Here is a 19,391-nt window from a genome sequence, read left to right as displayed (position 1 = left end):
CCTCAGACAGGCCTCTTCCCGGGTGGCAAGGTGGCCACCAACAGCTCCAAGCTGATGCCATCCCCCATTCAGGTATCCTGGCAGGTAGCAAACGGCTCTGTCCCGATTGTCCCAGCAGATACCCAGAGTGCTCCTCTGAGTCAGAGCACGAGGCTGAGTGCCATCCCTGAGCCCAGCGTGGTGTCTGATTACTTGGCCAGGCCTGAGTTTCCTGTCCGCCTCAGAAACTAGAAATGGGGTCAGCCCTCTCCAAGCCACATGGACAGCACAGGGGGAGGTAGCTCTCTAAACAGAGATAGATTCTGTCACCTGAATAAGGGACATCGGACAGGGTCAAACATAACAGTTATCCAGGCACCTTTGTTCCTAAAGACTGTTCCTAAAAGATTTTTTTTTGGGGGGGGTTGCAAGGGAGTGTCCATCGAGTCCTGTGTGTATCAGTTAGCTCTTGCTGTATAACAAACACTCCAAAGAATCTTGGTTTAAAACAGTCACTTTGTTTAGCTCATGATTCTGCCGGCCAACAGGGCAGTCCTGCTGTGGGCCATGTGTCTGAGGGTTATTGGCTGTCAGCAGGTGACCTCGTCCTCCAGCAGGTCAGCTCGGGCTCCTTCACTGGGTGGTCTCTGTTACAAGTGAGGCAGGTGGGCAAGCGCCAGGGCGCACCTTTCTCAAGCTTTCTCTTGCGTCATCTTCTGAAGTTCATTGGGCAAAGCAAATCACATGACCCAGCATGGTGTGTGTGGGGGGGGGACCTGCCAGAGAGCAGGAAATAGGGAAAGGAGGAGCTCAGGTCAGTTTTGCAACCATAGCTCCCTCAGGGAACAGGAGTAAAAAAATCCCTTCTCTGCGGCCTGGGGATTCCGTGGGCCAGGACAACTTCTAGTTGGTGACAGTCCTCTCCCTCACCTGCTGGGGAGCAGGCTGGGCCCTGACCCCAGCAGCCAGGTAGGGAAGGGGCAGGAGCTGGAGCCCCAATGGGGAGGGCGTCCTGAGCAGGGTGGGGGTATCCTGGCTCCTGCCTCTCTCCAGCGCACCCCGAAGTGATGACCAGGCTTTGGGGCCCCTCCCTCGCTCCTACAGACTTGCCCCCACTTCCCAGCATCCCTCTGGTACTGAGGAGCTGGATGTCTCTGAGACTTGCCTCGTCGCCATGGTAACTGGCATCACCTGCTCCACAGGTCAAGGGGGCGTGCCTGCCCTTCCCTCGCCAGGACCGACCGTGGGCTCAGCCTCTCTCTCCCACAGGTGGCTGCGCTGCAGCGGCAGATCTTCGACTTCCTGGGCTACCAGTGGGCCCCCATCCTGGCCAACTTCCTGCACATCATGGCCGTCATCCTGGGCATCTTCGGCACCGTGCAGTACCGCTCCCGGTACCTCATCCTGGTAGGACTCGCTGCCCCTTCCTGAGCCAGCCCCTGCCCACCCCGTCCTGCCTGCTCCTCCCACCCTGGGTCCAGATGGACTGGCATTGGCCTACACCGCCGAGGGGCTGAACGTCCAGGTCCCAAAGGACCTCTGCTCAGAGACCAGGTTGATATTTTTCTTAAAGAATTTTACAGAGAAACAGTCCCAGCATCAACAAGATATACCACTTAGCAAGTACCCAGCATGCACTGGGTACACTACTGAGATTTTCGGAGGCCCCATGAGGTGTGTCCTACCATCTCCATTTTCCAGATGAGGAAGCTGAAGCTCAGAAAGGTCATGAGGCTTCCTAAGGTCACACAGCTAGTGGGGCAGAGCCGGGATCAGAACTTCAGGTCTGGAACCAAGGCTCTTGCCCCGTCACGCCTCAGTAAGCGCTGGGGACAGCCACAGGAGCAATGGGCCTCAGGCCGAGTGTCTCAGAGTGCTGAGGGGGCTTGGTGGGGCTTGGGTTTTGTCCTTGCTGACTGATGTTCATCAGAGACTGGAGCCACTAGTGTGGCTTTGAAGTCAGTGGCTCCCTGCCCTCTAGCCCCCGGGGTCTGTGTCCCCAGCACCCTCCCCCACCTCCTCTTGGCCTCTCAAATCCTGCTCTCAGTGAGACTCACCCACGTGCCCTGCTGATCCTCAGGGACCTCCTTACATGGCTGTCTTGAGGGAAAAGCCTTCCCAAGAAATTGACCCTGTTGGTACCTACAATGACGATGGCATGCCGTGTCACCAAGAGCCCACTCACTCTCTAGGACTTCTCCCCACCCCCCACAAGCTGAGCTCTCAGGAGCCAGATAACAGGGCCCTAACAAAGCTCTGTCGCTGGCACAGGGAACACTTCTCCCAGCGCTCAGGACGGCCCCAGGCCCCACAGGCAGAGCCAGGTCCGCCAGGGGCAGCCGCTGGAGTTGCAGGCCCAGGCCTGGCCTGGAAACCGCAGCTCCCAGACCTCTGCGCTCCGCCATAGCTGGCAGCCCGGGTAGGAAACTGTTCTCCCCAGAAGTGGTCACATTTGAGATGAGGGGAACCTGAGGGGCTGAGAGGTCCCTGGGCCACGCTAAGGCTTGGGCCCTTGCTCAGTGCATCCTGTTCTTGCTCTGTAACTGCTGCTGAATGGCCCAAGTCCACAGGGCAGCTCCAGCAACCCTTCCACCAGGCTGGGGGAGAGCCCTGGGCCCCACCTGAACCCACCTCTGCTTTCCCCAGTACGCGGCCTGGCTGGTGCTCTGGGTGGGCTGGAACGCGTTCATCATCTGCTTCTACCTGGAAGTTGGACAGCTGTCGCAGGTAAGCCTCAGGCCTGGGCAGTGCCCAAAGGCAGAGCCTGACCCTTCCCATCCCTGACCCCAGGTCTGTGGTACAGACCGAGAGCATCATCTCTTCAAGATACCTCCCTCCCTCTTCTACACACTCAAACCATCTGGATACCCCATTTCCCTCCCCCCCACAACTTTTGTTTCTGGCCTCCTTTGCATTTCTCAGAGGCTAAAGAGCAACGGAGGGCCCCAGTTGATGGCAAACTTAGTATAAACCAACAGCATGTGCAGGCACAGAAAGTAGTCTTAGGCCCTATAAATAGCAGTAGAATATTCAGAGCAAAGGAGGTGAACATTCCGTGCACATTGTACTGTTGAGTCAAAGATTCAGGTCCAGGACTGTTCAATATTTTTCAGGAGGAAAACAGAGTAGTTTGTGTTTATTCAGGAAAAATTGAGCATATCCTATTACATGGAGAACTGCTAAAGAAAGTGGGGTTGTCTAGCTTAAAAGCAACCCCAGAGAGACACTACTTCTATTTTGAGATACAAAGGAGGCAAAATATGTGAATAAGAGCTTCACCTTTGTGATTTGTCCCAGCAGTGTCACTCTGGGCAATGGCTTGTCCTCTCTGAACTACGGTTTCTTCCTCTAGAAAGTAGAGATAGTAGCAATCCCAAATTCATGTGGTAGCTGATGAGATCCCACATCTAAATGAATCTTGACTTGGCTGAAGGAGTACGAGATCAACGAACCCAGGGCTGCACAACCTGGGCCAGTCCCTTCTCCACGTGACAAATAGGAAGGCTAAGGATCAAAGAGAGGAGCAATCTGCCCAGGGTCAAACATGGGGAGAACAGTGAAGAACCAAATCAGCTGTGAAAGGGTCTCATTAAGGGTCTTACCAATGCCTGGGGAATTGTTCCTTGTCACTGTGTAATGTCCCTTCTGGAGCTCTGAAGTTCTCAGGCTCCTGAAGGGTCCTCTTTCCATCTTCTCAGTGGAAATGAGGCCTGCACGGTCATCGAGCACCACCTAGTGGCAAAACGTGGACTTGCAGGCTCAGTCTTCTCTGTTCCCTTACAAACCAAACAGGAGGCTCTAGGTCTAAGGCCAGGTGTGAAGTGGAGCCTGGAAAGGATACCCCCTGCCCTACTCAGTGTCCCAGGCCCCTCTGCCCCCAGGACCGGGACTTCATCATGACCTTCAACACATCCCTGCACCGCTCCTGGTGGATGGAGAACGGGCCAGGCTGCCTGGTGACCCCTGTCCTGAACTCCCGCCTGGCCCTGGAGGACCACCACGTCATCTCTGTCACTGGCTGCCTGCTTGACTATCCCTACATCGAAGCGCTCAGCAGTGCACTGCAGATCTTCCTGGCGGTGAGTCCTGTGCCCAGTCCATATGTACAACCCCTTTCTTTACCCCTAGTTAGGGGAGGACAAAGGCGGTTCTTCCAGCCTACTTGTGCTTCTGCCTAGATCTGTTTCCCTCTCATGACTCCTCCCTCTCTCCTGCTGCAGCCCCCATGAAGGGAACAGGCTTAATAAGCAGGATGAAGCATCAGACCACTTGCCCTCTCCTAGCTTGTTTCCTTTATTCACAAAAGGGAATGACAGTGCTGAGCATCTTGGCAGACACTTGTAATCCTATCGACTTGGAGAGGCTGAGGCAGGAGGATTAGAAATTGGAGGCCAGTCTCAGCTACTTAGTGAGATCCTGTCTTAAAATTTTAAAAAGGGTGGGGGATGGGCTGGGGATGTGCTCAGTAGTATCAAAATGGATGTGCTCCGAGGATCAATCCCCAGTACCAAAACAAAACAAAACAACAATACCAACCTAATAAAGCTGTGAGAATAAGGGGCTCCAAGATAGTAGGAACCCTGTCCTAAGCACTTTACACCCACACAGTCACATAAGTCACATAATCCTCTTTCCTCTTAAGCCATTAAGGCATTTCCCAGGTCTAACTGGGAAAACTGAGGCTCAAAGAGGTAATTACTTGCCTGAAGTCGCCCTCCCAGAGTGAAGAATGGGATCAGGTATGTTTGACTTTTAAGTGTAGGCATTTAACTTGAACTTGTTGGCCTGGATCGGCTGGGGGTTCAAGGAAAAGCTTTCCTATCCTTTCTGAAGTGTCGTCCCCTCCCCCAGCTGTTCGGCTTCGTGTTCGCCTGCTACGTGAGCAAAGTGTTCCTGGAGGAGGAGGACAGCTGTGAGTAAGGCGCCCCAGGGCGCGGCGCTGAGCCTTTCAGCACCCTGGACAGGGGCCGGGACCGGACATGGGGGGGGGCGGAGCAGGCAGGGTCACCCAAAGGCCCCCTTTCGAAATGGATGGGGGTGTGTACAGCCAGCCCATTCTAGGTTCAGCCCCAGACGTCCAGGTGCCCGATCCAGGGCCCCAACACGCCCTTCCCCAGTTTGGCCCCAACCCCATAGGAGGTATTGTCTCGCCCCAAAGAGCCTTCTCTCCTATGGGACCTCTGCCTCCCGGCTGGAGAGTCGCAGGGACTTGACCCCCTGCTGGGTCGGCTCCCCCTCCCTCGGATTCTGGCCTCAAGGACCGAGGCCGAGTCCTGGGTCAGGCACTCCTCGCCCCCCACCTCCCCGCGTCTCTCCCCGGGCTTCCTGGGGCCGGGGATAGTGCTCTGATCCTTCCCTTTCAGGACCCAGCCCCTCCTAACTTGTCCTCCCCCCTCCTGCAGTTGACTTCATCGGTGGCTTTGACTCCTATGGATACCAGGCGCCGCAGAAGACGTCGCATTTACAACTGCAGCCTCTGTACACGTGGGTCCTAGCTCTGGCTGGGTGGGCTGGAGGGACTGGGACGTCAGTGCCGGGGAAAGAAAGGGACGGAGGAGTGGGGATCTTCCTGCCCCACGCTCCCCGTCCGCCTACGTCCTCCCCTAACCCGCCTTTGTTTCCTGCAGGTCGGGGTAGCTTCCGCCCCGCGCCCACCAGACGCCGCGCCCTTAGCTGCTGGACTGACCACGGCTGCCGCGAGCACCGGCCAACATGGGCAGGCGCGCCCCCTGGCGGCTCGCGCACCGCCTGCAGCCTGCGCGGCCCCGCCTGGATCTGCAGCCAGAGGAGTGGACTTGGACTTGGCCCTTCAGTCCCAGTCCCGGACTTACCGGGTGGGGCCGGGAGGGGCGGGGCGGGGGAGGGGGGTCGCCGGGTTTGTATTTTTTTTATCTTAGCCTTGGAGCGCGCCGGGGCCTTCCTCCCTTCTCGAACCTTTCCCTTTCACCCTTCACCCAGCATCTTGCCCCTTGTCCAGAGAGAAACAGCAGGACAGACAGACTCACCCCACCTCACCCACACATTCACCAACCCTGGGGAAAGCTAGGGGGAACTAGGAGCAGGAGTCCTCGTTTCCAGACGTAGCTCCATCACTGACACCTTGAGTGACATCTAGCAAAGCTCTTGCCCTCTCTGGGTCTTGGTTTCTTCATCTCCAGTGATTAAAACTTAGCAGATGGACTCTTCTGACTTTCTCATTTGACTCAATCCCCTGGGTTAAGTTGGGATTATAAATTCCATTTTGTAGACCTGCAAATTAAGGCCCAGAGATGTGAAGTGGTTTGCTTGAGGCCACACAGCTAGGTTTTAGGTGGAGCCAGGCCTTGAACATAGTGGACTTACTATAGTTTCTGATTCCAAAACCCAGTGTTTAGTCTCTGGATTCTGATTCCAAGCCTCCTCCCAGCTTGGATACTCCACCTCCACACAGCGCCTCTCTTAAAGCAATATGTCCGTTTGTTCTATTGTTGGGAACCTGATGGACATGGCCACAAGCCCTGAATTCAACCTGACTTACAGGGAAGGCTTTCTAGACTCACAATCTACAGGGCCTTGGCAAACCTTCAAAGCTCTCTCCTCCAGGAAAGTGGGGTGCAACTAACCCCCCTTCCAGGTCCCTCAGGCCAGGTCTGCACCCAGGAACCCGTCCCTCACAGCAACCCCACCAACCCCTGACGGCTCCATTCACCTCACCACCTAGAAGACCCGTGGTTCCAGCGGGGAGGAGGATTGGTGGCGCTGCCCAGCCACTAGCGTTGACAGACCGCCATCGTTTGTGACCACCACAACATCCAGAAGCTACCCCTAAAAAGCCCAGAAGGCACTCTGAAGGGACAGAATGGGGCATGAGTCGTGGGGGTGGGGTGTCAGGAGGACCAGCACCCACCTTTCTGAGACAAGTAGAGGCAGAGTGTTTCTTTCCACCCTCCCTCACAGATACCCCTGAGGCCCCCCGCATTCTGTGCGCTGGCTGGTGAGTCCACAGAAGAGGATCAGCCTCTTAGTGTGTGAAATGGCAGCCTGGGTGGGAAGAAGGATGGGAGGGAGGCCTAGGGGGACCAGAGGGAAGCCCAGACAGTGGAGGCGGTTGCACACACCTGAGCCTGTCTACAGTGCCCACCTCCCTCCACGATCCCACTAGGAGGGTGACCCTGCCCACTAGCCCTTCTGCAGTGCTGTGCCAAGCACCAGCCCCAGGAGTAACTGCCACCATAGACACCGAGGTCCCAGGTGGTCAGCCTAGTCAGCTGGTGGGTACAGCTCCAGAGAGGGACAGTCCCCTTCAGGCTGGGCTGTCCCCCTGCCAGTGGGTCACTCCTGCTTGCAGCCCTCACTTCTCCTACACCCCCCCCCCTGCCCCTAGGCCTCTTTCTACTTGGACGGGTCTAGCCACTGGTGCTTTGAAGCCTTTTGTTTTTATAAGCTGGTTTTTGCAAGGGGACCAGTTTCTCTTCTCATTGGGACCTTGCAAGGCTAGGAGTGCTCTCCTGGTTTCTGTGCAGGTGGGTTGATTAAAGATGGTGTTTTCTTCTCTGTTTTCCTGTCCTGCCCTCTGGGTCAGAAAGACCTCTTAAGAGAAATGTCCCCATGGGGGAGAGCCAGCCAGGCAGGGAGGCCACGTCATCATTAGTATACATTCTGGATACTGACCTGTGCCTCGCAAGATGCTTCCCTCTTTCCAAAGGAGAAAGGAAAAAAACTCACCAAGGTCACACTAAATCAGTAGGTTCCCAAACCTGGCTTCACCATCCCTTGGAAAGCTTTCTATTTATTTTTGTGATTAAGTTGATGCTTCCAAATCCTCTTTGTGTCTCGGCTCTGCTTCTCCCTACAATCCAGTTCCTGGCCTGGACCAAGCTGGCAGACAGTGCTTTCCACTTGAATTCCTGCATCCTACCCTCCCTGTCCTGGATCCTTTTCTGGTGATACAGCCAGGAAATTAAAACTTTTAATTTTTTAATGAACACGTAGTATGTTCAGACGGTTCCAGAAAAGTATATCCTGTACCTCTTTTTCATCTTTCCAAACAGTTCTGTCTCTATACAAATATTCCCCCCACACACACACCCTGTGTTCACACAAATGGCAGCATCCTGCTTCTTCCACTTGGAAACCGTCTTGGAAATGTTCCCCCGATAATACATGGGGAGCTGCCACCTGCTCTTCCACAGCACCCCCTCCGGATGTAGGGGATCTTACATAAGGATGCCCCAGGTCTGCTGCAGCTCCAGTGGACCATACCTCCTCATGGGGGGGGGGGGGTTAGTCAGGCCCTGCCTTCAAGGAGCTACTGGTCCAGTGGGAGCTCACTGGAGGTCAATGCTAAGGACAGGCCAAATGAAAGGCCATTGTTCTTAGGAGCTGGGAGGGAACTATGGCCCCAAGCAGGGGCAGCAGAGGCAAAGATGTGGAGGAGAGGAACCGTGCCTGGAGTGAAAGTGGAAGACTTCCACACTAGTTTCCTATTGCTTTCCCCACCCTGGTGCTGGGGATTAAACCCGGCAGCAGATGCTGGACAAGCCTCTAACAAGGAGCCACATCCTCAGCCCTTTTATATTTTGAAACAGGGTCTCACTAAAGTTGCTCAGGCTCGCCTCAAACTTATGGGGATGTGTTGTTGTTTTCTTTTTTAAAAAACAGGAATTAAACTCTGAGCGCTTAACCACTGAGCACATCCCCAGCCCATTTTTGTATTTTATTTCGAGACAAGGTGTTCTGAGTTGCTTAGGGCCTCGCTAAATCGCTGAGGCTGGCTTTGAAGTCACGATCTTCCTGCCTCAGCCTCCAGAGCCGCTGGGATGACAGGCGTGCAAAGTGGAATTTTATGTGAACATTTTTCCTTTTCCCGCCCCTCCCTCCCAGGACCTCGAGCACTAGACCGGCCATCTACCACTGAACTAATCTCCCGCTGAAGTGCACCTGTGTTTAATCTAAACTCATATGTTACTGATGTCCTCCCCATCTTTCTTAGTGGACTAGCCATTTCGATGACTGTGACCAACTTTCAAAACTAAGCCGGACCTTCGCTCCGCCACCAGGGCGGTTCCGGAGGCGGGCTCCCTGCGGGGCGGCAGGTGGAGCTCCGCCAGCCTCTCCCTCTTCTGGCCTCAGCCCCAGTCAACTGGAAGAGGGGCCGCAGCTCCACTGCCACCCGGGCGTGGTGGCCACGCCCGCCTCGGGCCAGGTTCCAGTGACTCAGCAGTCCCCATCTCAGTCGGCCCGCGTCCGGCAGCAGCTGCAGAGAGCCCTGCAGCGGGTGCCCTGCACCCAGGTGCTAGAGCTTCCTCCCCCACCGTGACCTTGGGCCGCTGCTCCCCACTCTGGCATTGGTCTGTCTTGGGTGAAAGGAGAGGGCTGGACTGGGTATGATGTTCACAGCTTGTCTGCCGACATTCTGAGGCGCTGTACCTGGGGTGCCCTCCTGAATGCAGATTCCCCAGCTCACTCCACCTGTGTATTGGGTCCTACTTCACTGAGGTCCATGCTTTAGTATTTATTAAGTACCTACTACATGCCAGGATTTGGATATACAACAATGAACAAAATAGACAGTACCTCCTGCTCTTATGGGGCATGTCTTTGTGGAGGAGACATAAGAAATAAATTAGTAAAATGTATGATAAATACATGTCCCAGAGCCAGGCACAGTGGCCCATACCTGGAATCCTAGTGATCAGGGAGACTGAACCTGAAGGATCCCAAATTCCTTGGCCAGCCTGGGGCAACTTAGCGAGACCCTGTCTCAAAATAAAAAATAAAAAAGGCTGGGGATGGGACTCAGTGGTAAAGTGACCCTGGTTTCAATTCCCAGTGTCAAAAAAATGTATAAATAAATAAATTGGGTGTTATACCGAGAAAGATTTTTTATTTATGTATTTTTTCCAGTACTCGGAATTGAACTCAGGGGACCTTTTCCACTAAGCTACATTCCCAGACTATTTTGTGTATCTTGCTAAATTGCTGAGGTTGGCCTCAAACTTGTGATCCTCCGGCCTCAGCCTCCTGAGTTATTGGGATTATAGGTGTGCACCACATGCCTAGCTGCTCACAGTTTTGTTTTTGTTTTAATATTCATTCTAGTTGTAGGTAGTCACAATATCTTTATTTTATTTTTATGTGGTGCTGGGGATCGAACTCAGTGCTGTGCACATGCTAGGCAAGCACTCTACCTCTGAGCCACAACCCCAGCCCTGCTCACAGTTTTTGTGGACCACAAATTCAGGAGCAGATTTGCTGGATGGTGCTCCCCACCTCCCCATCCCCCCAAAAAGAGCAAACTGAAATTTAGGTTAAGTATCTTTCCCAAGGTCATACAGTAAGTTGCAGGACCAGGACCTGAACTAGGATGCTTCTGACATAAAAATCTATGCCTCTAACCTCTGCTTCATACTCTCTCTATGGACACTGCTAGGTGGCTATGCAGCCTGTCAAATGAAGTGACAGGAAGCCTACTGCATCTCTGGCAAGGACATAGAAGCTGCAGGACCTTTCAATACATGCCCATTCTGGCCACAGCCCAATTGAAGCAAGAGGTCAATAGACCAGAAACAGGTGCGACCTTGTATTTCAAGCCAACACACGTTTATTGAATACCAATCAAATGCCATTTACCTGAATGGCTCTGGTGAGAGGTGGCACAATCAGCATATGGTTTGCAGGACAGCTGGTGGCTGCAGGGGCTCCTCTCCCAGGTGGGGACTCAGGAAAGGGAATGGATTTCTCTAGACCAGGATTTTCACACTCAGCCCTACTGCCGTTGGGGGTTTATCATTCTGTGTTTGGAGGCTGAACTGTGCACCAGAGGGTGCTGGACATCTACCACAACATGCTCCTCTGGCCTCTAGTTGTGACAACCAAAAATGTCTCTAGCATTGCCAAATGACCTGGGGACAATGTCCCCTGTTGAGAACCACTGGTTTGGGAGTTTTGTTTTTGTTTTTGGTACCAAGCATTGAACCCAGAGGCCTTAACCACTGAGCCACATCCCCATTTTTTGCATTTTATTTTGAGACAGGGTCTCACTGAATTGCTTAGGGCTTCTTTAAGTTGCTGAAGCTGGCTTTGAACTTGTAGTTCTCCTGCCTCAGCCTCCTGAGCTGCTGATATTACAGGCGTGTGCCACCATACCCAGCTAGAACTATTGTTCTTGTCTAAGAAAATACAGTGAGCCACGGTATCTGGGGAAGGATTGAGATTTTGGATAAATCACCTTAATGGGAGCCTTATTTTTCTCATCTATAAAATGTCATATTTAAATTATTGTGAGAATGCCAATAAAGCACCTGACACACAACAGGCTCCCAATAAGTAATAATTCCTTTCTAGCACAGGACAATAATAACAAGCCCTCATCCCCAGTCTCAACAAACTAAGGGTTGCCCCCAAGAGTGTGATCTTGGCAACTTGGGCCTCAGTGTTTCTGCCTCTCAGAAGGCATTGGGGTGAAGGGAGGAATATAAACTAGATTAGGGTCTCCCAACTTCCTATCCAGGTCCCATTTTTTTTATATATTTTTTTAGAAAACAGCTTTCACTCATAATTCATTTATTTTTCACTTGCCAACATGGCTCTGCGGGGCAAGACTCACCCCAACCTCCAGGAGAGTTGAAGATCCCAGTCAAAACTCTTAAGCACACTCTTCTCAAATACTATGGGATGGTTCTTTGGCTAGCAAAAATACCACAAGTGCATTCTGCCATCAGAAGCTCCTGAATATCAATCTGGGAACCACAGCTGGAGGCTCTCTGAGTCCTCAGTGGTGCAGTGCAGTGCTGCCTGGCATGCAGGGGGCTCTGTGGGACACTTGCTGAGTGGCACTGCTGATGGGCAGACAGCTAGGCTGGGAGGCCACCCCTCTCCAGTCTGTATACCTCCAAATCCCTTCCTTTCCCTGGACCTCACCCCATTCTGAAAGATGAGAGCTCCAAGATCAACACGGATGTGGATGGGGAGGTTTCAGGACTCCAAGATGAAGGTGGTACATGGGGACCCTGGGGTTGCAGAAAGTCAAGGGATGGGAATATGGGAGGAGTGGGGATGGCATAGAGCTCTGGGAGTGACCAAGAGGCTGTTTTGTCTCTGTTTAGTTGCTTTCCTAAGGCAGCTTAGCCTGTTGCTCTAAGCCTCAGTATTCCCACCTATAAAATGGTGTGAATAATCTATACCTCAGGGCCATAGAAAATAAGGATAAGGACTTTGAAAAGTATGAAAGCTATACACAGGAGAAATACTCTTATAATTTGGGAGACCTGAGACTTCCTTATCAGATCACACTGGAGCAGGTTTAGAGGCATTTGAGACTGGGCTCCGGAGTCCAGGGGGCTTAGAGAAGTCTCTCTGGCCTGGAACTTCTCTGAGAGTTGCTTCACATTCCTTCCAGCTCCAGCCTCCCTCCATCTGTCCCTGCAGGGATGGTGATGGGCAAAGGGCCTGTTCCTATGACACAATCCTGGCCCCGAGAAACAGCCATCATCTCCTTCTGCTACCTCATCTGTGCACTTGCCTACAGACACTATTGAACATCTCCAAGATCACTATAACAAGAGCTCCTGTGCCCAGCAGCTCTGCAGGCTGAGGCAGGAGAATCGTGGGTTCAAAGCCAGCCTCAGCAATGAGGAGGTGCTAAGCAACTCAGTGAGACTCTGTCTCTAAATAAATAAAATACAAACTAGGGCTGGGGATGTGGCTCAGTGGCTGAGTGCCCCTGATTTCAATCCCCATTATCCCCCCAAAAAAGAACTCCCACACCCACAAATTGGATACAACACATGTAGCCTCAATTCCTACTGCACCCAGCTATGTACAGGGCATAGGAATCGGGTTTGGCTTTGCAAGGGTTTAGGACGACTTCAAGGAGGTTAGAGAAATGGTCCCCAAGGTTATTTTTGTTCATGCTGCAGCCATTAGGAAATATGCACTCCCTATGAGGCTGAGAGCTACAAAATCAATGAAAGTCTAGAGCTGCTCATCGATAGTCACTGTGCTTGGATGCATGGAAAAGATGAGGGAATGATAATGACGACGCCCCAAAACTTCTCTTGTTCACTGTGTGCCTTACATCCAGCACATGACCTAGCAGAGTAGGCTGCCACTACTTTTTGAATGAATGAGTGATAAACAATTTGGTAATCATATAGCGGTTAAGACCACTGGTTTTGAGGTGAGGACTACAAAAATACTAACTCAGACCCCAAATTTAAGTCCTGGTTCTACACTTGCTAGCTCTGTTAACATGGGTGTGTCAGCGCATGTTCCAAGAACTCGGCTGTAAAATGGAGGAGAATGGTACTTATTTATGGGATTGTCGTGGGGGATAAATGTAAACATTGAGAGAATTATTAACACAGCTCTTAGTACAATTCTTCCTAATAAGAACAAAGTACATGTTAGCTCCAGATTCTCTGGCTGGAATCAGAAGAGGCCACCGCTTTGGACCATTCACCTGCCTAAATTCTTGGAAGTAAGGAATGCTCCTAAAACAAACATTTCTAAAGTGAAGATATATAAATAGAAGGTTTCTCTTGATAGTTACTTGAAGCTTTTGGCTCTTATCAGCAAAGAATAAACAATCATCGTCATTATTTTGTTCCATTTTGTCCATCGTTTTACCAGAATAAGAAGAAATTTAGCGCGGTGGCGCATACTTGAAATAATCCCAGCTACTCCTGGCTATACTAGAGGCTGAGGTTGGAGGATCCCAGGTTCGAGACTAGCCTGGGCAACTTAGCGAGACCCAGTCTCCAAAAAAAAAAAAAGGAAGTGGGGGGGCGCTGGAGATATAGGATGTAGTAAAGCACCCCTAGGTTCAATCACCAGCACCAAAAAAAAAAAAAAAGTATTTGTTAGTGAAGGGGATAGTGAAAAAGCCCACTTTACTTCCAATCTCTCATTTCAGTCTCCTAAGACCCTGCGCAACAACAAACGATCCTAGAAGAAACAACATCCAAGTGGGTTAAGGAGTAGCCCAGGACTTAGCCTCGAGCCACAGAGCCCGAGAGCTGCCGGGCGTCGGAGACGGACAGGGGCGGGGGGGGGGGGTGCAGCGGGAGGGGCAGCGAAGCAAGCCATTGGCTCAGCCGAATCCGCCCGAGCCAACCAGGTGCTCACAGCCTCCGCTGGCCCTCAGGCCCCGCCCCCCGCCTCCGCCGCCTGCTTCTAGCTCGCGTCTCCCGAGGTAGAGCCTCCCCGGGAGCTCGGGCCGCGCGCACCCTCCTGCGCCCTCCCGTCCTCGCGCTCGAGGGCCCCCTCCAGTCTGGCCTCCCGCAGATAAGGGCCACCCCGCTGGGCCCCGGACCCGCCCTCTCTCCCCACCACCCTGCCCCCGCCCTTCTCCACCCCCCACCGCTGGGGACCCGCCCTGCCCTCCTCTCACGTCTCCTTCCGCGGGTGGGACCTCAGCGCACGCCACACCCGACCCCGCTGCTCCCCCTCTCCCGGGGCTGGGCCGCGCTCCGCCCCGCTTTGTTCCGGAGCCGGTGAGCGCGGGCTGCGGAGCCTGCCAGGCCGTGAGCGCCGCGGACCTGGCGCTCCGCCCCTGCAGCTCCCAGGGCGGGCGGTGTGCGGGCGCCTGGGCGCCGCCTTTTGTTCTGTGGCACCTTCTTGTCTCAGACCCTCCCCACCTGGCGTGTCTGTGGTCAGCATCCAGCTGGAGAAACTGACACCCAATATGCAAACCTAAAACCTGACTTCTTGCACGTCCTGTCTCCTCACTTGGAAAATGGGAGCTCAGATACTGATATCAAGGGTCACTGGGAGATGATATGTGAAAGCACAAATACAAAAGCTGCTTTTTGGAAGGTCTCCACTTAAAAAATTAACGGGTTTTTTGTTTGTTTGTTTTGCATTGAGTTCACGCTCCTTCCTCCTTCCACTTAGTACAGACTGTACTTATCAGTAAGGGCCTTTCCTAATCTAAGCCCTCGTGGAATCACCCTGTGGCACATTCCCTAGTAAAGTGTAACTTCCCCCATGCTATTATTGCATTTCTCTTTTTAATTAGGTAGATTTTATGTTCAGTGAAAAGCACAGGCCGAGGAACCAGGGTCGCGAGTTCAAAGCCAGCTTCAGCAAATTAATGAGGACCTAAACAATCCGCGAGACCCTGTCTCTAAATAAAATATCAGATAGGTTTGGGGATGTGACTCTGTGGTAAAGTGTGCCCTGGTTTAATGCCCAGTGCAAAAAGGAAAAAGTAAGCTAGGGGGCTGGGTATGTAGCTCAGCTGGTATAGTGCCTGCCTAGCGTGCACAAGGCCCTAGGTTCAATCCCCAGTGCCATACAAAAAAAAAAAAAAAAAGAAAGAAAGAAAACTAAAAACTTAAACATGCAGTTCTACCTGATGAGTTTTTTTTTTCAGAGTACCAACTTTGTAATTTAACTTACCATATATTTAATTTTTAATTGAGGCATAATAAGTGTACACATCTGTAGGGTACAGTGAAATATTTCAGTACCATGTATAATTAGTTCCATGAGTTTTTTTTTAACTTTACTTATTTATTCATTTATTTATGTATTATGTGGTGCTGAGGACCAAGCCCAATGCCTCACACGCGATCTACTAGCGCTATACCACCAAGCCTTAGCGTCAGTCCCGGTTCAGTGAGTTTTGATGAATGAAAATCCTTTTTTAATTCACGCCCTTATCAACATTTCCAGCTCCCTAGAATGTGAATCCCCACCTCCCGCCCCAGGCAACTACTGTTTAAATTTCTACCACCCTCCATAAGTTTTAACTTAAGATAAATTAAAAAGAAAGACATACGTTTTTATTTCTCTGGGCAAAAGCAGAATTGTTGGATCATGGGATAGTTGTATGTTTATAAGAAACTATGGGACAGGGGCTGGGAATGTGGCTCAGGCGGTAGCGCGCTCCTCTGGCGTGCGTGCGGCCCAGGTTCCATCCTCAGCACCACATACCAACAAAGATGTTGTGTCCGCCGAGAGCTAAAATAAATAAATAAATAAATATTAAAAAAAACTCTCACTCTCTCTTTAAAAAAAAAAAAGAAACTATGGGTCAGTTTTCTCCCTTCCTTCTTTCCTTTCTTTCTTTTCTCCTTGAGGTGCTGGGGATTGAGTTCTGGGCCTTGTGCATACATGGCAAATTCTCTACCCCTACTGAACAGTTTTCAAAAGTGATTTGTACCGCTTTAGGTTCTCACCAACCATGTAGAAGTGTGCCAATTGCCCAATGTCCTTCCAAGCTTTCAACATTGCCAATCTCTTTACTTTTAGCCATTCTACTGGGTGTAATTCATTCTGGCATTACATTTTTTAAATGATCAACACAGCCAGGCCTGGTGGTGCTTGGGAGGCAGTTAGAGAATCAGCTCAAGAGGCTGAGGCAGGAGGATCACAAGTTCAAAGTCAGCTTTGGCAATTTATTAAGGCCTTAAGCAGCTTATAGAGACCCTGTCTCTAAAAAATAAAAATGTGGCTCAGTAGTTAAGCACTTCTGAGGTAAGGGGGGGGGGGATTAATCCTAGGCACAAAACAAACAAACCAAAAAAACCCTCACCCAGTCAAGTACACAATTTCCAAAGTACAAAAGGCTACTCAGTGAAGAAGAAACCCGAGATATTTAGTTTTGCTTGCTGGAAGTTATGTTTTATGGGGGCCTATGTGTGTTTAAATTGAACTTTCTTTTTAAATCCCTTTTTCCCCTCTAGTATGTAAGTCCCAGGAAGAGAGGGCTTGTGCTGCTCACAGGTGTCAACCAAGCTCCTCGACAGTGCTAATAAAAGCCTAATAAATGTTGTTGAATGAATTAATTCCAGGCACTGCCCTAACAAAGTCACATCATCTAGCATATTATTACATTTTGATTCAAGAGAGTAACAGATTCCCTTTGGATAAAGCCTGGAAATGAGCGCTATCAATAAAAAGTTGTGAAATGAATGAAGGTTGATGAAGGAAACCCCCCAGGGGTTCTTGCAGGCAGTGCAAGCTGGTTTGTTGTTTTAGTCCCTTTATTTATTTATTTTAGACACTTCCTATCTGTCAGCTGCTGGGCAAACGCAGAAAACACACATCTGTTATTTTTGCTGCCCAGCATTACTTCACCCTTCTGGTAACAGGGCCTCGATCTTTCTGGGGGTGGGGGTTTGCCTTCCTCCACTCAGCCCAAGTCTCAAGCCTAACCAATCAAGGCAGCTCAGCCCCTTGGCAACAGTGACCCAACGTTCAAGGGGTTGTGCCTGGCCAATTGGACCAATGAAGGCAGCCCTGACTTTTATTGGTCCAAATTGGTTGGTCACAGTTCAAACTGTTGGGTAAGAGAGCTGTTTTTCCTGCTGGACTTGCCGTTGGGAGGCTAGATGAGAACAAGGGGATTGAGTCAGGAATGAAAGGATGTAGCAAACCACAAGGATGAGTTCCTGGCAGAGGGGATATCTCCCAGTCCTCCCTGATCCCCACCGCTTCCCACATGAGGAAAACCAGAAAGAGGGCCTGTGCAGAGTGGAAGAGGAGGAGGAAAGCAGGGGATGAGTATAGCCAGATGTTAGGTGGGTCATGGAGAGACACTGAGTTTTACCATGAGAAGATATTCAAAAGTTTTGAGTTTGGGCATGGTGGTGCACACCTGTAATCTCAGAGACTAGGGAGGCTGAGGCAGGAGGATCCCGAGTTCCAGGCCAGCCTTAGCAACTTAGTGAGGCCCTAAGCAACTGAGACCCTGTCTCAGAATAATAAAAAAAAAAATTAAAAAGCTGGGGGGCTGGGAATATAGCTCAGTTGGTAGAGTGCTTGCTTTGCATGCATAAGGCCCTGGGTTCAATCCCCAATATCACAAAAAAAAGGGGGGGGAGGGGCTGCGGATACAGCTCAGTGGTAGAGTGCCTCTGGGTTCAATCCCCAGTACAAAAAAAAAAAAAGTTTTGAGCAGAGGAATTATATGTCATATGATCTGTTTCAAATTTTAAAAGATGACTATGTGGCTATGAGCCTGGGAGTGAGGAGGGCTGCTGGGGAAAGAGGGGAGACCGAAGCTGTTGTAGTCACCAGTGGAGAAGATGATGGTTTGACCTAGGCCTAGGGATGTAGCTGTGGTGAAAAATATACTTGGCATGGCTTCTTTGAGAATGGAGCCAGAGCAGAACAAAGCATGGTCTAGGGACTCTGTTTCTTTTTCTTCTTTTTCCAGCTGGTGCTGGGAATTGAACCACATGAGGCAAGCACTCTACAAACTGAGATATATCCCCAGCTCCTTAGGGACTTGCTTCTGATGACACAATTTGATTCCCTGGATCTTGCTATACCACATGTTATTTCTCCTGGACTTTACAATTATGTGAGCCAATACATTATTCTTCTTTTTTTTTTAAAGGCTAAAGTCAGTCTGATTTGGGATTCTGTCACTTGGAAATGAAAGGAATCTTAGTGTATGTGCATTATCTCATGAATCCTCAAAACAAATCTATGTGGTTGCTACTATTAACCCAGTCTGCAGTTAAGAAATCTGAGGCCTAAAGGGTGAACATGAGGACTGGGGTTGTGGCTCAGTGGTTGTGCACTTGCCTAGCATGTGTGAGGCACTGGGTTTGATCCTCAGCACCTTGTAAAGATAAATAACAGTATTGTGTCCATCTACAACTAAAAAAATATTAAAAGAAAAAAAAAAAAAAAAAAAAAACGAGTGAACGTGAGCCTGGTATGGTGGCACACCCTGTAATCCCAGCTATCCAGGAAGCTGAAGCTGAGACAGGATAGCTAATTGAGACCTTGTCTAAAAAAAAAAGAAAAGGGTTGGAGATGAAGCCCAGTGGTAGAGAACTTGCCTAGTATGTGCAAAGCCCTGTTCAATTCCCACTTCTGCTATTAGTGGTTTGGGAAAGCCAGGGCACAAGTCTTCTCAGAAAACACTGGCCATTTCATTTTGAATTTGTTTACAGCTGGGCCTGGGCAGTTGTGTCTCAGTTTGTATTGGAAAGAGGCCAGACTGTGGAGGCAAAGAGGCCTGGGTTCACGCCCAGGTCCTGACACTAAGCTCTTGAGCTTCCATTGCTGACTCGAAGCATTGTTTTATAATAGCAGATCATTCTTGAACTTTTTATGTTTACTTCACATTTTAATTTTTAAAAAATTGTTGGTGACAATCAGGGTGGTGACACATGCCTGTAACCCCAGTGACTCTGGAGGCTGAGTTAGGAGAATTCCAAGTTCAAGGCCAGCTGAGACAAATTAGTGAGATCTTGTCTCACGATTTAAGAGAGGCAAAAAGGGCTGGGGATGTAGCTCAGTGGCAGAGCACCCCGGGTTCAATCCCTAGTACCAATACAAAGAAGAAGGACAAGGACAAGGAGAAGGAGAGGGAGAAGGAGAAAAGAATTAGTGGCAATTTTGAAAGGATTGAGACTGAAAACCACAGTGCAATAATTAGAAGCAATTACAGTGCAATTGAGACCCCAGAA

At 50.7% G+C, this 19,391-nt stretch overlaps 1 protein-coding gene across 2 annotated transcripts in view; it reads left to right on the top strand.

Annotated features, from left to right (window-relative positions):
* Nkain1 (sodium/potassium transporting ATPase interacting 1) overlaps positions 1–7,943 on the top strand; it is a 44,934-nt gene extending 36,991 nt beyond the window's left edge. Inside the window, exons 2-7 of one of the 2 annotated variants that reach the window (XM_078025788.1) lie at positions 1,249–1,386; positions 2,626–2,706; positions 3,861–4,058; positions 4,831–4,891; positions 5,382–5,463; positions 5,607–7,943. In XM_078025788.1, coding sequence (XP_077881914.1) covers positions 1,249–1,386; positions 2,626–2,706; positions 3,861–4,058; positions 4,831–4,891; positions 5,382–5,463; positions 5,607–5,616 — 570 coding nt within the window. In that variant the 3' untranslated portion in view covers positions 5,617–7,943. Of the gene's footprint in view, positions 1–1,248; positions 1,387–2,625; positions 2,707–3,771; positions 4,059–4,830; positions 4,892–5,381; positions 5,464–5,606 lie in introns of those variants that run through there. The other variant, XM_078025789.1, reaches the window with a different exon arrangement.
* The last annotated feature ends 11,448 nt before the right edge of the window (positions 7,944–19,391 follow it).

This window comes from Ictidomys tridecemlineatus, chromosome 11 (genome assembly GCF_052094955.1).
Source record: "Ictidomys tridecemlineatus isolate mIctTri1 chromosome 11, mIctTri1.hap1, whole genome shotgun sequence".
Classification (NCBI taxonomy): Eukaryota; Metazoa; Chordata; class Mammalia; order Rodentia; family Sciuridae; genus Ictidomys; species Ictidomys tridecemlineatus.
Note: the sequence above shows the minus strand (reverse complement) of the source record. Positions and strands in the feature narration are given on the sequence as shown.